This window comes from Marmota flaviventris, chromosome 2 (genome assembly GCF_047511675.1).
Source record: "Marmota flaviventris isolate mMarFla1 chromosome 2, mMarFla1.hap1, whole genome shotgun sequence".
Classification (NCBI taxonomy): Eukaryota; Metazoa; Chordata; class Mammalia; order Rodentia; family Sciuridae; genus Marmota; species Marmota flaviventris.
This window is the reverse complement of record NC_092499.1, coordinates 49,085,857-49,112,561: the sequence shown is the minus strand read 5'-3', so window position 1 is coordinate 49,112,561 and position 26,705 is coordinate 49,085,857. Positions and strand designations below refer to the sequence as shown.

At 37.8% G+C, this 26,705-nt stretch overlaps 1 protein-coding gene across 7 annotated transcripts in view; it reads left to right on the top strand.

Moving 5' to 3' along the window:
* Window positions 1–26,705, top strand: part of Slc25a21 (solute carrier family 25 member 21) — a 538,394-nt gene that overhangs the window by 306,744 nt on the left and 204,945 nt on the right. For all 7 annotated transcript variants that reach the window (XM_071607840.1, XM_071607837.1, XM_027929668.2 and 4 more), the window contains one exon: window positions 6,786–6,834. In XM_071607840.1, coding sequence (XP_071463941.1) covers window positions 6,806–6,834 — 29 coding nt within the window. In that variant the 5' untranslated portion in view covers window positions 6,786–6,805. The remainder of the gene's footprint in view (window positions 1–6,785; window positions 6,835–26,705) is intronic.

Sequence of the window (26,705 nt, the reverse complement as noted above, 5' to 3'; positions counted from 1 at the left end):
TACATCATACACAAAATCAAGACAAAATGAACTAAGGACTTGAATGTAAGACCTACAATTGTAAAATTACTAGCAAATGGAAGGAGAATGTCCCACATCATTGATCTAGATAAATATTTCTTGGATAATACTCCAAAAGCACTGACAAGAAAAAGAAAAATATGGAATTTCTTCAAACTAAAATGTTTCTAAAACCAGGGAAACAATACAATGAAAAGAGAACCTATACACTGGGAGAAATATTGTGAACTATAGATCTGATAAAGAACTCAAGCTGGGCATGGTGGTGCACACCTATAATCCAAGTGGCTCAGGAGGCTGAAGCAGGAGAAACCCAAGTTCGAAACGATCCTCAACAATTTAGTGAGGCCCTAAAGCAACTTAGCTAGAACCTGTCTCTAAATAAAAAATTTTAAAAGGGGCTGGAGATATGTTCAGTGGTTAAGTGCCCCTGTGTTCAATTCGTGGTACAAACAAACAAACAAAAAACTCAAATAAATTAATAGCAAGAAAACAAATATTGGATTTAAAAGTGGACAAAGTACCTAAACAGACATTTCTTAAAAGAAGATATGCAAATAGACAACAAACACATGAAAATATTCCCGGCATCACCAATCATCAGGGAAATTCAAATCAAAGCTACAAGGAGATGTCATCTCATCCCACATAGAATGGTAGAGAGTAGAATGGTGGTTGCCAGAAGCTGGAGAGGGAGTTGGATGGGGAATGGGAACATGTTGACCAAAGGTCCAAAGTTTTAGCTAGACAGAAGGAATAAACTTTAGTGATCTGTTACACAGTCTAGATCAAACATGCAAAAAATAACAAACATTTGAAAGGTTATGGAGAAAGGGAAATTCATATACTGTTGGTAGGACTATAAATTAATGTAGACTTTATGGATAACACAATAGAGGCTTCTCAAAAAACTAAAATTGGAATTGCCAAATAATAGAGCAATTACATATCTGGGGATATATCTAAAGGAATTAAAATCAATTTACCCAAGAAACATCCAACCCCCATATTTATTGAAGCACAATTTACAATAGATGTCATCAATCTGAATTCTAAGTGTCCATCATCAGGTGAATGGGTAAGGAAAATGTGAGATACACACACAAACACACACACACACAAAGGAATACTATTAGGGCTTAAAAAATAAGAAACATGTCATTTGTGACTTCATGGATAAATCTGGAAGATATTATGCCAAGTGAAATAATATAGACACAGAAAGACAAGTAACGCATGACCTCACTTATATATGTTATCCCAAAAAAGTCAAAATCATGGAAGAAGAAATTAGAATGCTGATCACCAGAAACCAGGGAGGAGGTTGGATGGGGAAAGGGACATGTTGATCAAAAGTCCAAAGTTTCAGCCTGACAGGAAGAATAAGCTTTAGTAATCTATTACACATAATAGCAACTATAATTAGGCATTGCATATTTCAAAATTGCTTAAAGAATAGATTTTAAATATTTCCACCCAAAAGAATTGATAACTATGCAAGGTAATGAGTATGTTAATTGACTTGAGTTAATCATATTACAATGCAACCTTATATCAAAACATCACGTTGTACACCATAAATATACACAACTGTCTTATCAATTAAAAATAAGACAAAATTTCAAAAGCAAATACTATCAGATAGTTAAAAAAAAGTATTATGAATTCTTTGGATTGAGTGAGTTCCCACTGTACACACTAACTTCTCATAACTTCATGTTGTACAAACTATTGAAAAGGAATACTATCATTTGTTGTTTTATTGTAATTCAGGATTTCCTCCAACATTTATTGAGAAACCACTAGGTATAGACATGTGTTGTGGACAAATTTTTATATGTTTCTACATATTGCCAACCATAGTATGGTATGATAAATGCTAATCTTGATATAGATATAGTGTGATTGTAATGGAATTATAAGGTTAATATGATATAATTGGTGAAATAATGGAACTGTTGAAAGAGGAGTGGTAAATTGATTCAGTAAAAATAAGGCAGAATAGATTTAGAATATTCTATTCTCAAAAATGCATCTCAGGACAGACCAGTGTATAATAAGATTGCATATAATTAAAATCAATCTTAAGACTTTAACTAAGGAATCTCTCAATATTCTTCTTTAATAATTTATATTCAACTTTGGGTCATCCAGTTTGCTTCCCATAAGCCTACCTTCTTTGCTAAAATGGTCACTGAAGCCAGGCACAGTGGCACACACTGGTAATCCCAGCAACTTGGGAGTCTGTGGCAGGGGAGTCCCAAATTTGAGGCCAGCCTTGGCAATTTAGTGAGACCCTATGTTAAAATACAAATAAAAAAGGTCTGGAGACACAGCTCAGTGTTAGTATGCCCCTGTGTTCAAACCCCAGTACTTCAAAAATAAATAAATGAGTCACGGAAGTCCACAGCAACACTTTTCCTGGGTGAAGGCAGATGTGGAGTGGAAAGGAAGGCACAGGAATGACAACAGATATCTAGATTTCTAGTCTTTAAAATTCAATTAGGGAGTTAGCAGGGGGTGCATATGTTCCATAGTCAATCAGCCCATCATTGCAGTAATGCACTTGCTATTATCAATTTTTTGAGACCTTCTCTGGGTAAAGAGATGGGTAAATAAAAAAAGAAAGAAAGAAATCCTCTGGTTTATGTTGTAAGCATTTTAAGTCTCCAGAATGAAAAAAAAAAAAAAAAGTACAACCCTGTCCTTTCTGGGTAGTGATGACTTTGATGTGGTTTTCTATTCCTAGCTCTAAAGAAAAAGGATATCGTTGAGTTATAAGATATCTACCAGTGGTTGCTGGCAAAGAAGGTGAAAACCTTAGAACTGCTTCCTTGTGAGATACTTATTTTTAAAATATATCACTTTACCTCACAGAAATCAGCCTTGTGACTTAGGACAAGAAATAATAAAATACAAAGAATTCCAAGACCACAGATTACATTTTTACTTAAAAATTGAAAAATATTTGTTTATATTTTTGTCATTTGTTTTATGTGATCTATAACATACTGTTTGAAGAAGGGTGACAAATTGGGATGAAAGGAATCAGTCACATAAGGCTTGAACTGATGCAGAACATAAATAACAACATTTTCAATTGTAAATAGCAACACTAAATCACTGCGATTGAAAGATGATTATATGTATGTTACTTTTTTCTGTTTGATATCTTCCCTTTATTTTTACCTTCCTCAGTGAGTATTTTACTCAGCTTTTTCACTGCTGTAACAAAAAGACCTGACAAGAATAATTTTAGCAGAGAAAAGTTTACTTGGCACTCACAGTTTCAGAGTTCTCAGTCCACAGATGGCCTACTCCATCGCTCTGAGCTGGAGGTGAGGCAGAACATCATGGGAGAAGAGTGGTGGAGGAAGGCTCAGGACATGGCACCAGAAAGCACAGAGTTCTCTCACCATGGACAAAATATAGACCCCAAAGTTGTGCATCAATGACCCACCCACTCCAGCCATACCCTACCTGCCTACAGTTAACACCCAGTTAATCCTTAAGAGGGGATTAATGCACTGATTAGGTTAAAACTCTCATAACCCAATTATTTCACCTCTAAATTTTCTTGCACTCTCTCACACATGAGATTTTAGGGAATACCTCATATCTAAATCATTACAGTGGTGTCACTTTTTTAAAAAACAAGTTCTCACTCAGTTGCTAAGGCTGGCCTCGAACTTGTGATCCTCCTGCCTCAGTCTCCCAAATTGCTGGGATTACAGGCATGAGCCACTGCACTCAGTTCAATGAGTCACTTCTGTATAGACCTTTGAAATCCTTCAGCCTTTCCAGCAGCCCCGATGCTGTATCAGACTGTTCCCAGTACCTTGCACAATACCATGAAATCACACAGCTTGCAACAATCATTTGTCAATCTATTAGGTATTAGTTTGCTGGTTGTCTTTCCACATTTACTTAATAGCTGAACATCTAGATGTGTGATAAACAACATTGCAATTCTGTATTCAAGTACTTCTTTTATGCTTTATTTAGTATCATTTTTATGATTACTTCTCTGCCCTTACCTGCTTATTTGTATAATGTTTGAACTAATGAAATAAGTGCAGAATAAGTAGCTACCAGTTCAGTTTATTTTGAGAATTATGATGGCATGCACAGAAACACAACTCAGCATTCATTTGTTTATTCATCAAATATTTTCTTGATCTTACCAAGTGCAATCATCATGCAAAGTGATAAGAATGCAAAGATGAACAAAGCAGGTGGAGTTTCTGCCCTCATGGAGCTTTCAGACAAGAACATAGATGGTTGCAGTGTCAGAATACAAGCTCAGGGTTCTGGTAGTGCACATTAAATGGCTCCTAATCAGACAGAATTAGGTCAATTGCATGTGGCAGAAATGCAAATAGCAGTAGTTTAAAGTAAACAGAAAATTTTCTCCAAAATGAATATCTGGAGGTAGACAGACTACAACTCCACAATGTCAAGGACTACTTCTGTCTTGTTACTATGCTATTTGTGGCCTCAATTCCCAAAGTCACCTTGTCCAAGATGGCTATTTCAACTCCATTTCCCCATTCCACAATAGGAAGGAGGGGAAAGAATGACAGGAACAATTTCTCTGCCATTGAAAGACTTCTAGATGTTGCTCAAGCCACTTTTACTTACATCCCATTAGCCAGAACTTAATCACATGGCAATGTCCAGCATCAGGGAAAACTGGGAAATGCATTATTTATTTTGGGTAGCCAGAAAAAAAGAGGGGATGAATACGAGAGGATAACTAATCATCTCTGCCCCAGGATTTCTGGGAAAATGGTTGCCAAAATTGAGATTTGAAGGTGAGTAGAATTCTCAGAAGAAGTATGTGTGTGTGTGTGTGTGTGTGTGTGTGTGTGTATGTGTGTCCTTATAGGAGTAAAACATTCTAGAAAAAAAGAAAAATCCCAAGAAATTGAATACTGAGAAGCTGTTCTTTTGCCAACTAATCATTGCATGACGGTGTTTGTACTTTTATTAGGAAAAGAGGTATAGCTCAGCTTTTATCAAAGGAAAGAGAGTGGAACTAATGTTCAGTGTAGGTTTGGGTTGAATGGGCCAGGAAAGCCTCTCAGAAAAGATGGAAAGTGGGAGAAGCATTAAAAACAAACTAATGTTAATCCTTTCCCAGCAATATTGGCCCCCGTGAAGGCATGTACTTAAGCAGAAGGGAGCATTCATTCAGTAATATCCTAACTTACAAGTTCAGAGGCTAGCCCATGCCTTCCTGTGCCCATAGTAGTCACATTCCCAGCTTCATTGGAACCATACAGAATTGTTATGCTCACTAAAGTGCCACAAATCTGTAGAAACACCAAAAACATTTATGATATATTAAGTTTACAACATCAGTATACTTTTGGGTTTCCTTAAGTTTTATGTCCAGCTTTATAAAATTAGTCTTTCTCCTACTTTAAACAAATCAAGTAGCAAGTCTATTTTTCTTGTTATTGTGATAAAGCAACAGTTGCCTCAAATGAAAATAGCAATGGAAGATTTTAACTTCCTGATATACAGTATGATTCTTTTTATGTTTTTCGAATTATTTTCATACTGTAGTTTGCTTAAGTTTTTATTGTGTTTTTTATCCATAAAATGAGTAGAAGGTTTATATAGTTTAGCCCATTAAAAAGTAAAATTCACTTGTAGATATTTTATTTTTTAAAATTTTTTAAATATACTTTTTAGTTGTAGTTGGATGCAATAACTTTATTTTATTTATTCATTTTTATGTGGTGCTGAGGATTGAACCCAGCAACTCGCACGTGCTAGGTGAGCGCACTATTGCTGAGCCACAACCCCAGCACGCTATTTTATCTCTTAAGTGTCTATTATTCTGGTTTTATATTGAATGTAAAATTTTTTAAAAAAAGGTCTATTAGAAAAGCACTTATCTAAATCTATAATTATTTAAGTTTTTTGTGCATTTTTCACAACCCTCCTCAAGTTACTATGAAGTTCTAGTGTTCCCCCCTCCCAGGAAAAGTGGTTTTATAGTTGATGATTGGCAATATAATTTTTATATTATGCATGAGTGAGAAGATTAAATCATTTTATTTTGTGTTTATCTGTGACTGATGAATTTAAATTTAAATACCAGCTTGGTGAGAGCAAATTTTCTAGGTCTCATTTGTCTTGAACTAGCAATTAATTAATGTGTCTTAAACTAAGCAATTAGGATAGATTGTTAAATGGAACTGGATATTTGAGTCATCTTCTTTCTTATGTTAGACTTTCAATTTGATGAAAAAGAGAAATTATTAAAATCTATTCCCTACACATTATTTAGGCTGTGACTTCATACTAGGTAATACGATTGCCAAGAAGTACATAGTATGATTCAGTTTCTTGAGGCCACTTCTAGGCCTATGGTAATAGTTCATCTGATTCCATTTTAATGTTTATTTCTATAAATAATAGATGTTCCCAGTCTTTATCAATTGATCTGGATTGAGATTGCAATAATACCTGCTTACATGATTGGAATACAGGCTGATTCCTGTTTCATTTTTCTCCATTAGCCCTACCAAGCTACAGAGCACTTTTAAGAAAATACTCAAAAATTCTACTCCCATTGAAATAAAATCATGTTAAGCTTTTGTCTTTTGTAACTAGTCTACTTCTATTGGTTGTCAGGTCCAAAGTTCCAAATTCTTTATTTGGATCTTCAACTTTGAGAAATTAATAGGGTCAAGGAATAAGAACCAGTGTTTACATAAATGTTTATTGGACTATCCTTTATCATCTTTCAGGTCTTGTAGAAATTTGCCTGATGCACCCCCTGGATGTGGTGAAAACCAGGTAAGTTTCTGCATGAACAAGTTTTATTGACTTTGGCTGATATCCAAATTAAAATCTGTCAGAGTTCTAAATGCTAGAACTTGTCCCAGGCTGGTAGCCTCTCCCTATAGTGGCATTTGTATTTGCTTTTTAAAGAAAGTACTATTTGACAGATAAAATGTGAACAGTGAAAAGAATTTCTGGATAGAGGTCATCTGAAGGTATGTAATATTTTATTGCCTTCACTTGACAACCTTAAGTTATGATTTGTGGCTATATTGGTAAATGAGGAAAATTTATCAAAATGATGTAAAAATTCAACTTTATCCAGTGAATTATGATAGCATTTTCATTTGAAATTTCATATAACATATTGCTATTTAATAGTAAGCATTTGGTGTGAGACTCCAAAATTTCAAGTAAGCTTCTTAAATGGTGCCTAAAGAATTTATTCCTATAACTCTTTTCCAATTCAAAATACCATGTTTATAGGGAAATGAATTTGCTCTTGAAGGGAGATAAAAATCAGGGCAATGTATTATATCTATCTACCAAGAGCAAAAACAAACAAACAAAAAAACAAAACAAAAATAACAAAATCTTATAAGGTTTAATATGATCCTAAAGCATTTTTTAAAAAGTTTATCCTGTGGTTGAATTATGGAACTCCCTATTGCCATTAGAAGTTGTTAGAGTTTAATGAAAGTCTCCATTTATTGGTTGAAGCCTAAGAGTGCTATCCAACAATGGTAGTTGATCAAATCATTACTGTCTCAGGAAATACTTAATAAGTCAGAGTAGTCACTGTATGGTCATGTTACTTTATCTACAGAATCTGGAAAATCTTAGACTGGTTTCTGGAAAAGTGTAATAATATTAATATTAATAATTTAATAATTTAAAGTGTAAATAATATTACATTTCTCATTGAAAAAGAGAAAATGAGAATTTGGCGTCTGACTTAGCTGCTGTAACAAAAAACATGGCTGGGTGACTTAAATAACTGATGAGTATTTCTCATAGTTTTGGAAGTTGGAGAGTCTAAAATCAAGGTCAGAGAAGCTCATTTCTTTGTGAGGGCCCTCTCCTTGGCTTGCAGACAGCCTCCTTCTCACTGTATCCTCACTTGGCCATGACAGAAAGCTCTGCTGTCTCTTCCTTTTCTTATAAAGTCACTATTTCCATGATGGATGTTTCGCCCTCATGACTTCTAAACCTAATCACTTCCCAAAAGTTCACTTCCAAATACCATCACACTGGGGATTTGAGTTTCAGCATACAGATTTTGTAAGGATACAAAATTCAGTTGTTAACAGCTTCAAGTCATTAAACCAAAACAGATAAAGAAGAAAAATCACAAATTTCATTCAAATTCAAGGACCCTGGATCATCTTTTGTTATAGGTTTCAGAAATAGAAGCAATACTCATGCTTAGAATCTGTGTTCACTTTCTTTAAAAAACCATAATATTGTTTCTAGTCTTACTCAGGAATAAATTCTTACTCATTTAAGGGTGACTCCCTAAATTAGTTTTCAAATGGGTATACAGGAGATATAAGAATGATTTAAACAAGATGTGATATTGAAATTATGATCATTCACTCATTTCCCCCCAATTCTTCATTCATCCACTCAACAAATATGTTTTTGAGCACCTAGCATGTGGGTTGCAGACTAGCTATGCCTCAAAGAGCTCACAATTTGAGGAGCTCTTTGAGGCATGGGAACCTCATGACCATGAACTTTCAAAACTGTTTCATTTTGCTGGACTAGAATTGAATTGCTTACTTCTTGAAATAGATGTGCCAAATAACTGGAGGTTTATATATTCATTGTTATATAAATATTTTCATGAAAATGGCATTCATTAATTGGAATTAGTACATGCCCTTGCCTAACTTCAAGGGGAAAGAATAATACAGGTACCCTGAAGATGGTAACTGGATACTAGATGGTACTTGACCTGCACAGCAATAAAAAGTATATTGAATAAAGACCCTAACCATAGAGAAAACTGAAAACCCAGAGTATTTGCAACTAACTATGCAATGGAAGATTGATGGAAAGATCAATGGGATTTACCAACTAGGCAATTGACATAATGGTGATAGTGATTGGACAGGAGCAGACTAAAGTATTGGAATCTCTTTACTCTTACATTCTACAGGAGATGACTACATTTTTAAATGGGGATAAATTCATGCCAAAGAATGCAATTGATCATTTGCAGAATGAAAAAAAACAACCTTTGAGAAAAGATTTTGAAAATAAATTTTTAGAATCTATTGTTTTTCATTCAGCAAAGAAAGGGATTAGGCACAAAAAGAACCCAAAAAGTAAAGACTAGACTCCCAAGAAACAAACACATTCATATTGCTATATCCAACACATGAGATATTGTAGAATGAGCTATACCATACTTGGATTAATTCAGTGTACCACCGTTCAAGTAATAATATCCAAGGAGAGGGAAAACAGTTCTTAAAAAGTTGTGAGCTTTGTTTGATCTGATGATCCCATGCCCTACTTTTTATTGTTGTTGCTGCTGTTGCTGTTGAGACCAGGTCTTGCTATGTTGCCCAGGCTGGGCTTATACTCTCAATACTCTCACCATAGTCTTTTGAGTAGCTAGAATTATAAGTGTGTGCCACCATGCCCCTCTTCCATGCCGCACTCTGACAATGCCTACAGCAACTTAGAATCCAGTGTTCTTAGAATACCATGCACTTAAAAAAAAACCTACTAAAATTACTAATGCTGTTATTTCTTACATTCTCATTTACAACTTATTTATTCATTTTTACTTTTATCACAATAGTAAACATTCATTGTATAAAATTCAAATATTAACCCTAAGCCTTGCGTTCAACAAGATAGACTAGGTTATGCTGCTATAGCATCAGTAACAAGCCACAAATCTCAATAGATTACAAGGATTTGTGGGGGGGTCATTCCCACTTCAGTTTAATATGAGTAGGTATCTTAGTCCATTCAGGCTGCTACAATAAAACACCATTATGGGTGGCTAATAAACAACAGAAATTTATTTCTCACAATTATGGAGTCCAGAAAGTGAAAGATCAAGGCATTTGCCTTGATTTGGTGCTGGTGAGGGTCCATTTCCTGGCACATAGTCAGCCCCTTCTCACTATATAGTAGCATGGTGGACAGGACAAAGTAGCATTTAGAATCTCTTTTATAAGAGTATTAATCCTGTTCAAAACCTAATCACCTCCCAAATGCTTCACCTCCTAAATCTACCTTGGGGTTTAGTATTTTCATATATGGACTTTAGGGACCGTAGCAATGGGAGACTATGCTCACTGAAGTCATTCAGGTTGACAGAAACTCTGTTTTCATACATGCTTTCACCATCCCTGTAGCATGAAGAATAGAGCTGATGGTCTCATACTGGCAAGTATAGATCTGACCAAAAGTGTCATTTTCTCTCAAACCTGTTGTTAAAAACTAGTGTCTTGGCCAGTCAACCAGAAGAAGTATGATCCTCTTCTCTGATCTGAAGGAGGGTATCTAGGTGTCAGTATGCCATAGGCATGCCTGTTCCAAGCCTTAGAAGTATAAATGTTATTTCCTTAAACCCATCAGTTTCCATTCCAGAGATAAGAACCCTTGACTTTTAGCTGTTTCATTAGAATTCATTTCCATATTTCTAACTATTATGCTTATACTGATTGTATTGAATTGAATAATGCTCTCTGCCCCAAATCATGTCCTTCTCAGAACCTCAAAAAGTGACTTTATTTGGTGTAGATGATATTCATTGAGATTCAATTATACTAAAATAAGTGGGCCCTAAATCCAGTATGACTTGTATCCTTATAAGAAGAGACCGAAACAGATGTGGAGGAAAGACAGCTACATGACACTAAAAGTAGGAATTGGAATTATGCAGCTAAAAGCCAATGTACACCAAGGATTCTAGCAACCACCAGAAGCTAGAAGAGAAGAATGGAATAGATTAGGAAACTAATATAGCACTAATATGAATAAAATGTGTAGTTATTCATGGCATTTATAATTATACCTAGCCCCTATTTCCCTTCCCTTCATCTGTCCATTTTTTTTTATCAGTAATGAACTGTTTAATTATTTTGACTATGCAAACATTGCCCACTGCGGTACCAAGTGACACTTAATGCTTTATTTTCCTGGAGTTCATTATTGCCTCATTTTTATTCTTTTATTTTCGTAAGACTATTGCTAGTTGCTATTTTTTTCACAAATGCTTCTACAGTTTCCTTTTCACTACTGTTTTCCATACTGTCAAACTAATAGCAAATGACATGGTAGGGCTTGTTGAAGGTGGTTGTTTTTTTGGTTTTTTTTTTTCCCACAATGATCTGGTTAGTTTGTTAGAAACTTCCTCTTCCATTTCCAATGTCAATAGTTGGGGACACTTTTTTTTTTTTTTTCCCAGTGAGGAATCTTTTACTCCAAGTCATGTGAGGCAGAGAATAAAAAAAAAATCCACATCATTACAATGTATTTTAGTCAGCTTTTTCTCTGCTGTGACTAAAAGGACCCAATCAAAACAACTGTAGAGGAGGCAAAGTTTATTTGGGGCTCATGATTTCAGAGTTCTCAATCCATAGACAGCAGACTCCATTCCTCAGGGCTCAAGGTGAGGCTGGATGTTATGGCAGAAGAGTGTGACAAAGGGAAGCAGCTCACATAGTAATAAGAAGCAGAAAGAAAGACTTCACTCACCAAATATAAAATATATACTCAAAGCTACACCCCAATACCCTACCGGCCTTCAGTTACCACTCAATTAATCCCATCAGGTGATTAATTCACTGATTGGGTTAAGCCTCTCTTAACCCAATCATGTCTTCTCTGAACCTTCTTGCATTGTCTCAGATGTGAGCTTTTGGGGGAAACCTCACATCCAAACTATAACACTATGTTTCTAGCAAGGAGCCACTCTCCTGTCTTTTGCTATCCCTAGTCTGAGGTTGTGCTGATTCAGCCTCCACAGAATAAGCTTCAGGTTCCTACCTGGGAGGTGGATAAGGACAACATGTGTGGACTCTAAAGCAATCCTTCTCTTTTCAGTCACATATTCCTACCTTCCAAAGTATCCAGTGTCCCCAAGGCCTGAAGCTTCCCAGGGTTTTTCCTGGTATCCTCTTCCTCAAGTACTTAGGGTGTAGCAGCCTTTCCCCTGCTACGGCTCTCTCTCATCCATTCCTCCAGCCATTTTCATATTACAAAAATATATGTTGCACCCATCCATGGGTACTTCCTGCTCATCGTCTTTGTGCTTATTAGTTTATGCTTATTTATGATTGTTGTTCTTTTACTAGCTATATTAGTCAAGACCCAACCAAGAAAATATACCCTAAGTATTTGAAACAATGGTAATTTAATGCAAGGAATTAATTATACAGAAGATAGAACTGACAAGGAGCAAACAGAAGTAATGAGGCAACCCAGTGATTAGCAATAGCTCTACTACCCCATATTGATTGGACAAAGCAAGAAGGTAAGTTTTGGTAACCCTGGTAGAGCTATAATTGTGGTGGGTCTACCTGTTATAGCGGGAGCTTCAAAAGAGACCCAGCTACTGCTAGATCTTCTGCCTAGAGCAGACAAGTAAAGTGATAAATACTCTAATTTCTCCCTTCTTATCCTCTTCAGTCTCCCACTAACAGTGCTCTTGCTTGCTGAACCTATGTAAGCTTGGAAGGCCCAGCATGGCAAGGGTTAGTCCCTCCACATTTGAGCAGAACCAAATAAAGGAAGAATGAGAAATGGATCTACAAACAAACAGTGGTGGGAGTGAGATGCTGTCATGTTAGTGAACTTTGAAGAAAGGTTTGAGATAAGCATGCATTTCCAATCTATCAGGTTGAACAGAAGCACACGTTGCATTTTAAAAGATGATTTGAAATTATAAATGGTAAATTTTTATGAAAATATTTTAGACACTGTGTCACTTGACTATATAGAAAACAGCTTATTCTGTTCCATGTAGGGATAGTTCCAGGAATAGGCCTAATGTGAACAGAGGCTTGCCACATGACAACTAGCTTATTCTAAGTACTCCTACCTAATTTTAGAAAAGGATATTTGGCTAAGATGCTGTACACATGAAAGTTGTGTAGAATCAAATTTCCTTTGAGATTCTTCCTATAGAGTACATACACACTTTTTATAGTTCTCTTTATGCACAAGCAGAATTTTGTATACAGTTGTGAGTAGACCCTCCCCCCAATTATACAAATTATAAAAGATTCTATTTACTTGGGAAACTAGGAAGACCGAAGGGTATGTTCTGGCTTCATGTTCTTTAGGGGTTCAAATAAGATAATCAGTAATATGTCTCTCATATTCTTTCTTTTTCCTCTCTTCCCCTTCAGATGTCATTCTCTTGTATAGTCATTATTTGGCACCAGATTGTGCCAGAATCATGCTTAAATGGTCCTTGGTGTTTGTATAGTGGTTAATAACTGTAGTTCTAAAGTGAGACTGCCTAGGTTAAAATCCTTACTTCTTTACTCATTACCCCTGTTACCTCATTAAGGTATTTAACTTCCCTTAGTCCCAGTTTCCTCACCTCCAAGGGGGAGCAAAAATGGAATCTACATTGTGAGAGATAAATGGCCATATAAATACACAGTCACACACACACTCATGTGAAAGCATGGTGTTTAATCCTGGCTCAGCAAAATATAGAATACAAGAAGATGGAGTTTTTAAGGTAGTCAGTGAAACATAAGGGAATATACAAATTGTGGTTGAGGGGAAATATTTATTATATAGTCATGCAGTTTCAGGTTTTCAAGCCGGAAGACTTGTGTTATATGAGCACTACATTTAAATCCTTCCTCAGAAGGTGTTTGCAAGCAGAGAGTCCTTCTGGGTCTGAGGGCAGGAGAACACTGGTTTAGTGTATGTGTTTCTGTTGACATCACTCCACACATCATTTTAAGCCTGTGTGCTGACATTATTAGGTATCCCCTGTGGCTAGAACAGTGCCTGGACTCCAGCAGGTGCCCAGTGGATGTTATTGAGTAAATGAATAAATTACTATTCTTTTAAAAAATCAGAAATAACCCTGCTACTTCTGTGACCAAACTGGAATGTCCAGAAAGTGAATAATAGACAGATGTTTTGTCTTCTTTAAGAAATGGAAGATTTCATGGAAGAAGTGGGAATTAAAAATCTGTTGAAATAAAAAAAATAGAATAAAAAGGAAGACATTATTTGACATAATGGTAGGCAAACATGTCAGGCCTGTGTCAGAGACTCAGAGACAGAATAAGGCAAGAACTCTTCAGTTAGGTATGTTCAAATGAGAGGTAGGTATACTGAGCCAAGAGAGGGGATCAGGAGTACTGAGAAAACACAAGTAATAGTCTCTGAGATGGAAAGCAGAATGCTAGTCTTCACCTAGCAAAGCACTTTTTTCTAGAAATAAAATGCATAACACAGGCATAATTTTTATTTTTATTTTTTATGTTTCTATTAGTGCATTATAATTTTAAGTTTTCTAAAAGACATATTTAAAGAAACATAAAATTAATTTTAATAACATATTTTTATCGTTTTTTTCTTTTTTATTTGTTCTTTTTATATAGATAAGACAGTTGAGTATATTTTGATATATTATCCATACATGGAGTATAACTTATTCTAATTAGGATCCCATTCTTGTGGTTGTATGTGAGTTACCTTGGTCATGTATTCATATACAAGGATAGGAAAGTTAAATCCAATTAATTCTACTGTTTTTCTTATTCTCCTCCCTGCTACCTTCCTTCATTCCCCTTTGTCTAATCCAAAGGACTTCTGTTCTTCCCCTCGCCACCCTACCTTGTTGTGGGTTAGCATCCACATATCAGAAAGAACACTTGGGCTTTGGTTTTCGGGCCTAGCTTATTTCACATAGCAAGATATTTTCCAGTTCTATCTATTTATTGTCAAATGCCATAAATTCTTTTATTTATGGCTGAGTAATATTCTATTGTGTATATATACCACACTTTCTTTAACCATTCATCTATTGAAGGGCACCTAGTTTGGTCCCATAGCTTGGCTATTGTGACTGGAGATGCTATAGACATTGATGTGGCTGTGTCACTGTAGTATGCTGATTTTAAGTTCTTAAGTATAATACCAAGGAGTGGGATAACTGGGTCAAATGATGGCTCCATTCCAAGTTTTCTGAGAAATCTCCATACTGCTTTCCAGAGTGGTTGTACCTATTTGTAGTTCCACAAACAATATATGAATACACCTTTTCCCCCATATCCCGTCCCAACATTTACTGTTATTTGTATTCTTGATAATTGCCATTCTGACTGGAGTGAGATGGAATCTCAGTACAGTTTTAATTTTGCATTTCTCTAATTGCTAGAGGTGTTGAACATTTTTTTTCATATATTTGTTCACCATTTGTATTTCTTCTTCTGTGAAGTGTCTGTTCAGTTCCTTTGCCCGCTTATTGATTTGATTATTTTTGTTGTTGTTATTGTTGTTGTTTTAAGTTTTTGAGTTCTTTGTATATCCTGTATATGAACGCCCTATCTGAGGTGCAGGTGGTAAAGATTTTCTCCCATTCTGTAGGCTCTCTGTTCAATCTTATATCCAAAATGGTGTCATAATAACATGTTCATCAATATAAAGTTAATACTGAAACATTTTCCATTTTTTTCATTCTAGGTCTTTGAAATCCAGTGCCTATTTTACACACAGATCACATCTCAACATTGACTAGTCAGCCACATTTCAAATACTCAAAAGCTACATGGGATAGTGGTTCCTGGATTTGACAACATAGGCCTAGAACACAATGGAAGTAGGAAGGTCTTTTAGGGAAAGAAGAACAATATTCCATGGTTTCTTTGAAGGAACAATTCTGTCTTAGAGTGGGTTGACAGATGCAAATAAGCAGGGTCCAAGGCGGGGTGCCGGTGGGGTGGCGGATATTTTACTACATATGCATTTGAAGGTTCTTAGCTCAGTGTGGAAAAAGTGGCATTAAATGCCACAAGGATTTGTGGAGTCAGTCTGAGGGGCTGTAACTTACATGTCTTTCATATTTTGATTCCCAAGAAGGGAAAGGGCCATTGTGCTTGAGGAAGAGAGAATTAGTTAAGTGTTCATTCTGTTTCACCCCAAGTCATTTTTTATCACTTTTGTTTCATTTTTTAATAGAGCATAAATCAAGTGTAAACTAAAATTAATTTGATCCTGTAAAGGCTTGTCAAAGAACTGCACATTTTCTAGTGGGTGCTGGGGAAGGTGAGAAGGGAAGAGGCAATTTCATATCTCCTTGTAGACATATAGTTGCAGGCTGCTGAGGAGTGGACAGTCGAATACACACCTTGGCTTTTATCCTTTTTCCCATTAGGACTTAAGTTTCACTGAAAAGTCTTCTCATACTTCTCCCAAAACATATTAATCACAGTGCAAATTCTAAAAACTCACATAGTTGAAAATTTGGCATCTGCATGTTGTTATATATGTGCTTATGGGGCTTTTACTCAAGCTGTTGAGATTGATTTACACACTGTATTGGTGGCTTCCAAACCTCAGACCTACTGAATCAGGAACTCTAGGGGTGTGGCCTACCAATATTTATGTTCAACAACCTCCCAGGCGGTTCTTATGCAGTAATCCCAGACTTGTCACTGGATCGGCCTTTGGGAACCATTGCTAAATACTCTATGGGAAGTTTTGTAAAAAGTCATGTAAATAATTCCTTCCTTTTTCTTCTTCTTCTTCTTAATATTAAACATCTCATTAATGTGGTTCTCATTCATTTCATTTATGAAAATTTCTTTGTTAGCAATGAGTGGAAGTAGAAGGGCAAAAGCTTGCTTTCCAGAACTCATTTTGTGATTTGTGAGAGCGATATAGGAATATATTATCTAAAGCCAGGAACAACACATTTTGTCCTACTGAGTGGGGTCATATGGTCAAAAATCAGTACCAGGGGAAGGGAGAGGAGCTAGCATTGGTTGTTCCAGAGAGAAGGTAAATGGCTCTGATGGATAAAAATGATTTAGAGACATAAGCCCAACACAAACTTTATTAAAAAGAGAAATTTGAGGATGGACTATAGTGAGAGGCTGCTTCATTGGGAGCCCAGAAGAGTGGGGAGCCAAAGCCTGGGAAGCAATTCACAGCCCCCTTTTACCAAGGAGAAGGGGAAACAGCAGTTAAGTTTAAATGAACACTTAATTTAGAGGTAGGTGAGAGAATGTTGAACAACCATTGGGGCCAACAGAACAGTGGGGTGGAAACAAAGAAAGAAGAATGTTTTCTCCAATCGATTTTTTTTTTCTTTGAAAAAGGAAAGAATCCCTTTAAAATGAGGAAAGAACATGGGAAAAGGTGAGGATAGGTTGTCCAGTGAAAGCAGTAGAGCCTATAGAATTGAAAAGAGTAATAAAAGAGCAGCTGGGTTATTTTCATGTGTTAGTGATTTACCAGTGGTGTAAAATATTAAGATCACATTCAGGGTTAGATCATGGTTACGGCTAATTTCTCATCATAGATAAAAATGCAGGATGAGACCACTGTCATGGCTTATTTCTAACCATGGACAGAATGTGTCTTAAGTAAAGCAAATAAGGAATAGAACCACATTTGTATAAACTATATTTTTTGGGGGGGACTTTGTCACATAGCTAAATCCATCCATGGCAACATATAATGGTAGGAAATGGTTACAGTATCTTCACATACATATTTATTGTTTCTTGTTACTTATACATGACAGTAGATTCCTTTATATAACTATACAAGCATGGGATATATCTTATTCTAATTAGAACCCCAGAGTTGTGGATGTATATGGTGGTAAGATTCACTGTGGTGTATTCATATATGTACATAGGAAAGTAATGTCAGATTCATTTCACTGTCTTTCCTTTTCCTATCCTGTTCCCTGCCCTTCATTCCCCTTTGGTTAATCCAATGAATTTCTATTTTTGACAGTGTTCTTCCTCTGTTTGGAATAGTGAGTTGTATCCCAACTCTGGAAAACTCAGAAGCATTAACAGAAGGTAGTCTTGACCTTCTGCCTCCTTTACATTTTGGTGATCCTCCCACTAAACATAAACCCAAGCCCTGGGCTGGGTTGGGTACAATAACAGCCTTATCCATAGGAAGTACTCCCTGCTTGTCAGCTTTTGTTGCTACTGAGAAGTATAATCATTTCTTCACCAGGCCAGTAATGACAAAAGAGAAGTACACACCAAAGAATTTGAGGTATTGGAGAGAAAAAAAGATCTTATCCAAAAGAATCTTGCTACATGGACTCAAATTATTTTTGAGTTTTATCAATAAGGAGAAAAATCAAGTTAGTTCTCTACACATAAAATTACAAAGGTATGTTAAATCAACTGTAACTCAGTTTATAATCTTGAAAAGCTCCTGAATTTACTTTTTTTTTTTTAATAATTTTTATTGTTGGTTGTTCAAAACATTACATAGTTCTTGATAAATCATATTTCACATTTTGATTCAAGTGGGTTATGAACTCCCATTTTTACCCCGTATACAGATTGCAGAATCACATCGGTTACACATCCACTGATTTACATATTGCCATACTAGTGTCTGTTGTATTCTGCTGCCTTTCCTATCCTCTACTATCCCCCCTCCCCTCCCCTCCCCTCCCCTCTTCTCTCTCTACCCCATCTACTGTAATTCATTTCTTCCTCCTTGTTTTTTTTTCCCTTTCCCCTCACTTCCTCTTGTATGTAATTTTGTATAACCCTGAGGGTCTCCTTCCATTTCCATGCAATTTCCCTTCTCTCTCCTTTCCCTCCCACCTCTCATCCCTGTTTAATGTTAATCTTCTTCTCATGCTCTTCCTCCCTACTCTGTTCTTAGTTACTCTCCTTATATCAAAAAGACATTTGGCATTTGTTTTTCAGGGATTGGCTAGCTTCACTTAGCATAATCTGCTCTAATGCCATCCATTTCCCTGCAAATTCTATGATTTTGTCATTTTTTAATGCAGAGTAATACTCTATTGTGTATAAATGCCACATTTTTTTTTTATCCATTCGTCTATTGAAGGGCATCTAGGTTGATTCCACAGTCTTGCTATTGTGAATTGTGCTGCTATGAACATCGATGTAGCAGTGTCCCTGTAGCATGCTCTTTTTAGGTCTTTAGGGAATAGACCGAGAAGGGGAATAGCTGGGTCAAATGGTGGTTCCATTCCCAGCTTTCCAAGAAATCTCCATACTGCTTTCCAAATTGGCTGCACCAATTTGCAGTCCCACCAGCAATGTACAAGTGTACCCTTTTCCCCACATCCTCGCCAGCACTTGTTGTTGTTTGACTTCCTAATGGCTGCCAATCTTACTGGAGTGAGATGGTATCTTAGGGTGGTTTTGATTTGCATTTCTCTGACTGCTAGAGATGGTGAGCATTTTTTCATGTACTTGTTGATTGATTGTATGTCCTCCTCTGAGAAGTGTCTGTTCAGGTCCTTGGCCCATTTGTTGATTGGGTTATTTGTTTTCTTATTGTTTAATTTTTTTAGTTCTTTGTATACTCTGGATATTAGGGCTCTATCTGAAGTGTGAGGAGTAAAGATTTGTTCCCAGGATGTAGGCTCCCTATTTACCTCTCTTATTGTTTCTTTTGCTGAGAAAAAAACTTTTTAGTTTGAGTAAGTCCCATTTGTTGATTCTAATTATTAACTCTTGTGCTGTGGGTGTCCTATTGAGGAATTTGGAGCCTGACCCCACAGTATGTAGATCATAGCCAACTTTTTCTTCTATCAGACGCCGTGTCTCTGATTTGATATCAAGCTCCTTGATCCATTTTGAGTTAACTTTTGTGCATGGCGAGAGAAAGGGATTCAGTTTCATTTTGTTGCATATGGATTTCCAGTTTTCCCAGCACCATTTGTTGAAGATGCTATCCTTCCTCCATTGCACGCTTTTAGCCCCTTTATCAAATATAAGATAGTTGTAATATTGTGGATTGGTTTCTGTGTCCTCTATTCTGTACCATTGGTCCACCCGCCTGTTTTGGTACCAGTACCATACTGTTTTTGTTACTATTGCTCTGTAGTATAGTTTGAAGTCTGGTATAGCTATACCACCTGATTCACACTTCCTGCTTAGAGTTGTTTTCGCTCTTCTGGGTCTTTTATTTTTCCATATGAATTTCATGATTGCTTTATCTATTTTGCTCTTCCTTTCTTTATGATGGCAGGGGTTTTTCTGGGGGAGTGGCTGGTACCAGGGATTGAACTCAGGGGCACTTGACCACTGAGCCACATCCCCAGCCCTATTTTGTATTTTATTTAGAGACAGGGTCTCGCTGAGTTGCTTAGTGCCTCACTTTTGCTGAGGCTGACTTCGAACTTGTGATCCTCCTGCCTCAGCCTCCAGAGCCATTGGGATTACAGGCATGTGCCACCGTGCCCGGTTGATAGCAATTTTTAATGAACCTTTTTTTTTTTTTTAATTTTTTATTGTGGGTTGTTCAAAACATTACAAATTTCTTGACATATCATATTCCACACTTTGATTCAAGTGGGTTATGAACTCCCACCTTCACCCCATACACAGATTGCAGAATCACATCAGTTACACATCCATTGATTTACAAATTGCCATACTAGTGTCTGTTGTGCTCCACTGCCTTTCCCATCCTCCACCCTCCCCCCTCCCCACCTCTCCCCTCCCCTCCCCTCCTCTCTCTCTACCTCCTCCACTGTATAACCCTGAGGGTCTCCTTCCATTACCATGCAATTTCCCTTCTCTCTCCCTTTCCCTCCCACCTCTCATCCCTGTTAAATGTTAATCTTCTTCTCCTGTTCTTCGTCCCTACACTGTTCTTAGTTACTCTCCTTATATCAAAGAAGACATTTGGCATTTGTTTTTTAGGGATTGGCTAGCTTCACTTAGCATAATCTGCTCTAATGCCATCCATTTCCCTGTAAATTCTATGATTTTGTCATTTTTTAATGCAGAGTAATACTCCATTGTGTATAAATGCCACATTTTTTTTATCCATTCGTCTATTGAAGGGCATCTAGGTTGGTTCCACAGTCTTGCTATTGTGAACTGTGCTGCTATGAACATCGATGTAGCAGTGTCCCTGTAGCATGCTCTTTTTAGGTCTTTAGGGAATAGACCAAGAAGGGGAATAGCTGGGTCAAATGGTGGCTCCATTCCCAGCTTTCCAAGAAATCTCCATACTGCTTTCCAAATTGGCTGCACCAATCTGCAGTCCCACCAGCAATGTACAAGTGTACCCTTTTCCCCACATCCTCGCCAGCACTTGTTGTTGTTTGACTTCCTAATGGCTGACAATCTTACTGGAGTGAGATGGTATCTTAGGGTGGTTTTGATTTGCATTTCTCTGACAGCTAGAGATGTTGAGCATTTTTTCATGTACTTGTTGATTGACTGTATGTCCTCCTCTGAGAAGTGTCTGTTCAGGTCCTTGGCCCATTTGTTGATTGGGTTGTTTGTTTTCTTATTGTCTAATTTTTTGAGTTCTTTGTATACTCTGGATATTAGGGCTCTATCTGAAGTGTGAGGAGTAAAGATTTGTTCCCAGGGTGTAGGCTCCCTATTTACCTCTCTTATTGTTTCTTTTGCTGAGAAAAAACTTTTTAGTTTGAGTAAGTCCCATTTGTTGATTCTAGTTATTAACTTTTGTGCTATGGGTGTCCTATTGAGGAATTTGGAGCCCGACCCCACCGAATGTAGATCGTAGCCAACTTTTTCTTCTATCAGACGGCGCGTCTCTGATTTGATATCAAGCTCCTTGATCCATTTTGAATTCACTTTTGTGCATGGCAAGAGAAAGGGATTCAGTTTCATTTTGTTGCATATGGATTTCCAGTTTTCCCAGCACCATTTGTTGAAGATGCTATCCTTCCTCCATTGCATGCTTTTAGCCCCTTTATCAAATATAAGATAGTTGTAGTTTTGTGGATTGGTTTCTGTGTCCTCTATTCTGTACCATTGGTCCACCCGCCTGTTTTGGTACCAGTACCATGCTGTTTTTGTTACTATTGCTCTGTAGTATAGTTTGAAGTCTGGTATCGCTATACCGCCTGATTCACACTTCCTGCTTAGCATTGTTTTTGCTATTCTGGGTCTTTTATTTTTCCATATGAATTTCATGATTGCTTTCTCTATTTCTACAAGAAATGCCGTTGGGATTTTGATTGGCATTGCATTAAACCTATAGAGAACTTTTGGTAATATCGCCATTTTGATGATGTTAGTTCTGCCTATCCATGAACAGGGTATATTTTTCCATCTTCTAAGATCTTCTTCTATTTCTCTCTTTAGGGTTCTGTAGTTTTCATTGTATAAGTCTTTCACCTCTTTTGTTAGGTTGATTCCCAAGTATTTTATTTTTTTTGAAGATATTGTGAATGGAGTGGTTGTCCTCATTTCCAATTCAGAGGATTTGTCGCTGATATACAGGAATGCCTTTGATTTATGTGTGTTGATTTTATATCCTGCCACTTTGCTGAATTCATTTATTAGCTCTAATAGTTTCTTTGTAGAGCCTTTTGGGTCTGCTAGGTATAGAATCATATCATCTGCAAATAGTGATAATTTAAGTTCTTCTTTTCCTATTTTTATGCCTTTAATTTCTTTCGTCTGTCTAATTGCTCTGGCCAGTGTTTCGAGAACTATGTTGAACAGAAGTGGAGAGAGAGGGCATCCCTGTCTAGTTCCAGATTTTAGAGGGAATGCCTTCAGTTTTTCTCCATTCAGAATGATGCTAGCCTGAGGCTTAGCATAGATTGCTTTTACAATATTGAGGTATGTTCCTGTTATCCCTAGTTTTTCTAGAGTTTTGAACATAAAGGGATGCTGTACTTTGTCGAATGCTTTTTCCGCATCTATCGAGATGATCATATGGTTCTTATTTTTAAGTCTATTGATGTGGTGAATAACATTTATTGATTTCCGTATATTGAACCAGCCTTGCATCCCAGGGATGAATCCTACTTGATCATGGTGTACAATTTTTTTGATATGTTTTTGTATCCGATTCGCCAGAATTTTATTGAGGATTTTTGCATCTAGGTTCATTAGAGATATTGGTCTGTAGTTTTCTTTCTTTGAAGTGTCTTTGTCTGGTTTAGGTATCAGGGTGATGTTGGCCTCATAGAATGAATTTGGAAGTTCTCCCTCCTTTTCTATTTCCTGAAGTAGCTTGAAAAGTATTGGTATTAGTTCTTCTTTAAAGGTTTTGTAAAATTCTGCTGTATACCCATCTGGACCTGGGCTTTTCTTAGTTGGTAGTCTTTTTATGGTTTCTTCTATTTCCTCAATTGATATTGGTCTGTTTAGGTTGTCTATATCCTCCTGACTCAATCTGGGCAGATCATATGACTTAAGAAATTTATCTATGCCTTCACTATCTTCTAATTTATTGGAGTATAAGGATTCAAAATAGTTTTTGATTATCTTCTGTATTTCTGAAGTGTCTGTTGTGATATTGCCTTTTTCATCCCGTATGCTAGTAATTTGAGTTCTCTCTCTTCTTCTCTTCGCTAGCATCGCTAAGGGTCTGTCGATTTTGTTTATTTTTTCAAAGAACCAACTTTTAGTTTTGTCAATTTTTTCAATTGTTTCTTTTGTTTCGATTTCATTAATTTCAGCTCTGATTTTAATTATTTCTTGCCTTCTACTTCTTTTGCTGTTGTTTTGCTCTTCTTTTTCAAGGATTTTGAGATGAAGTATGAGATCATTTATTTGTTGGTTTTTTCTTTTTTTAAGGAATGAACTCCAAGCAATGAATTTTCCTCTTAGAACTGCTTTCAATGTGTCCCATAGATTCCGATATGTTGTGTCTGTGTTTTCATTTATCTCTAAGAATTTTTTGATTTCCTTCTTGATGTCTTCTATAACCCATTGATCGTTCAGTAACCTATTGTTCATTCTCCAAGTGATGTATGCTTTTTCCTTCCTTCTTTTATCGTTGATTTTCAGTTTCATTCCATTATGATCAGATAAGATGCATGGTATTATCTCTACTCCTTTATATTGTCTAAGAGTTGCCCTGTGACATAATATATGATCTATTTTTGAGAAGGATCCATGTGCTGCTGAGAAAAAAGTGTAACTGCTTGATGTTGGGTGGTATATTCTATATATGTCAATTAGGTCTAGGTTATTAATAGTGTTATTGAGTTCTATAGTTTCCTTATTCAACTTTTGTTTGGAAGATCTGTCCAGTGGCGAGAGAGGTGTGTTGAAGTCTCCCATGATTATGGTATGGTGGTCTATTAGACTCTTGAACTTGAGAAGAGTTTGTTTGACGAATATAGCTGCACCATTGTTTGGGGCATAAATATTTATGATTGTTATGTCTTGTTGGTGTATGGTTCCCTTAAGCAGTATGTAGTGTCCCTCTTTATCTCTTTTGATTAACTTTGGCTTGAAATCTATTTTATTTGATATGAGTATGGACACTCCTGCTTGTTTCCGAAGTCCATATGAGTGATATGATTTTTCCCAACCTTTCACCTTCAGCCTATGTATGTCCTTTCCTATCAAATGCGTCTCCTGTAGGCAGCATATTGTTGGGTCTTGTTTTGTGATCCATTCTACTAGCCTGTGTCTCTTAATTGGTGAGTTTAAGCCATTAACATTTAGGGTTATTATTGAGATATGGGTTGTTCTTCCAGCCATATTTGTTTATTTATGTTACTAAACATGGTTTGTTTTCCTCTTTGATTATCCCCCCCCCCTTTACTGTCCTACCTCCCACTGTTGGTTTTTATTGTTATTTTCCATTTCCTCTTCCTGTAATGCTTTGGCGAGGATGTTTTGAAGAGATGGTTTTCTAGCTGCGAATTCTTTAAACTTTTGTTTATCGTGGAAGGTTTTAATTTCATCCTCCATCCTGAAGCTTAATTTCGCTGGATACACAATTCTTGGTTGGAACCCATTTTCTTTCAGTGTTTGAAATATGTTATTCCAGGATCTTCTAGCTTTCAGAGTCTGTGTTGACAGATCAGCTGTTATCCTGATTGGCTTACCCCTAAATGTAATCTGCTTCCTTTCTCTTGTAGCTTTTAAAATTCTCTCCTTATTCTGTATGTTGGGCATCTTCATTATAATGTGTCTAGGTGTGGATCTCTTATGATTTTGCACATTCGGCGTCCTGTAGGCTTCTAGGATTTGGGATTTTGTCTCATTCTTCAAGTCTGGGAAGTTTTCTTGTATTATTTCATTGAATAGACTTCTCATTCCTTTGGTTTGGAGCTCTGTACCTTCCTGTATCCCAATGACTCTTAAATTTGGTCTCTTAATGTTATCCCATATTTCTTGGATGTTCTGCTCATGGTTTCTTAACAGTCTTGCTGAGCTGTCTATGTTCTTTTCCAGTTGAAATACTTTGTCTTCATTGTCTGATGTTCTATCTTCTAAGTGTTCTACTCTGCTGGTAGTATTCTCCATTGAGTTTTTAAGTTGGTTTATTGCTTCCTGCATTTCTAGGATTTCTGTTTGTTTGTTTTTTATAACCTCTATCTCCCTGTATAGTTGATCCTTTGCTTCCTGGATTTGTTTGCGTAATTCGTTGTCGAAGTGATCTTTCATTGTCTGATTTTGCTGTTTAATGTCTTCCTTGATACTCCAGATCATCTGAAGCATGTATATCCTGAATTCTTTATCTGACATTCCATCTGCTGCAGCTGTTACCTCTTCTAAAGTTGCGTTGACCTGCATTGCTTGTGGTCCTTTCTTTCCTTGTCTTTTCATACTGCTTGCGTATCTTTCCTGCAGGTGCGGGCGGCGGCTCTGCTCTCTCCTTATTCCAATTGGGGTGTCGTGGCTACCACGCCGGCAGGTCACTGGGCCTGTTCTGGGAGCTGGCGGCGGCTCTGTTCTGCCCCTACTCCAATTGGGGTGACGAGTGTACCACGCCGGCAGGCCACTGGGCCTGATCCGCCGGTCGGTTGCAGGTTTGCCTACCCTGCAGGCGTGGGCGGCGGCTCTACTCTGCCCCTACTGCAAATGGGGTGACGTGTCTGTCGTACCGGCAGGCCACTGGGCCTGTCCCGCTGGTCGGTCGCAGATCTGCCCACCTTTCGGGCACGGGTGGAGGCTCTGCTCTGCCCCTACTCCAATTGGGGTGTCGTGACTACCCCGCCTGCAGGACACTGGGCCTGTTCCTGGCACGGGCGGCGACTCTGCTCTGCCACTACTCCAATTAGGGTGGTGTTTGTACCACGCCGGCAGGCTTCTGGGCCTGATCCGCAGGTCTGTTGTAGGTCTGCCTACCTTGGAGGCGCGGGCGGCGGATCTGCCCTGCCCCTCCTACCATGCCTGCGGACCCCTGGGCCTGATCTACAGGTTGATCACTGGTCTGCTCACCCTGCGGGCACGGGTGGCGGTTCTGCTCCGCCCCCGATTGGGGTCACGTGACCACCACACCGGCAGGGCCTGATCCGGGCGTGGGAGAAGGATCTGCTCTGCCCCTACTCCAGTTGGGGTGACGTGTGTACCACACTGGCAGGCCACTGGGCCTGACCCGCCAGGCTGTCACAGGTCTGTTTACCTTGCACGCTCATTCGTCACAGCGCGAACCGCGGCTCTGCCCTGCCCCTCCTACCACTGGGTCGCGGGTCTGCCCACCTTGCGGTTGCGGGTGGCGGCTCCGCTCCGCCCCCTCTCCAATTGGGGTCACGCGGTCACCACGCTGGCGAGCCGCTGGGCCTGCTCCGGGCGCTGGCGGCGGCCCGGCTCCTTCCCTCTGGCTCGACGACAAATTGAGGAGACTCGGGTGACTGTGCCTCACCCCCCCTACCAGGAGACCAACTGCTTATGTCACCACTGGTATTGATGAAGTTCCCTCCTCCGCCGCTTTCTGCAGACATCAGATCTCTGCCATGTTGGTATCCTATG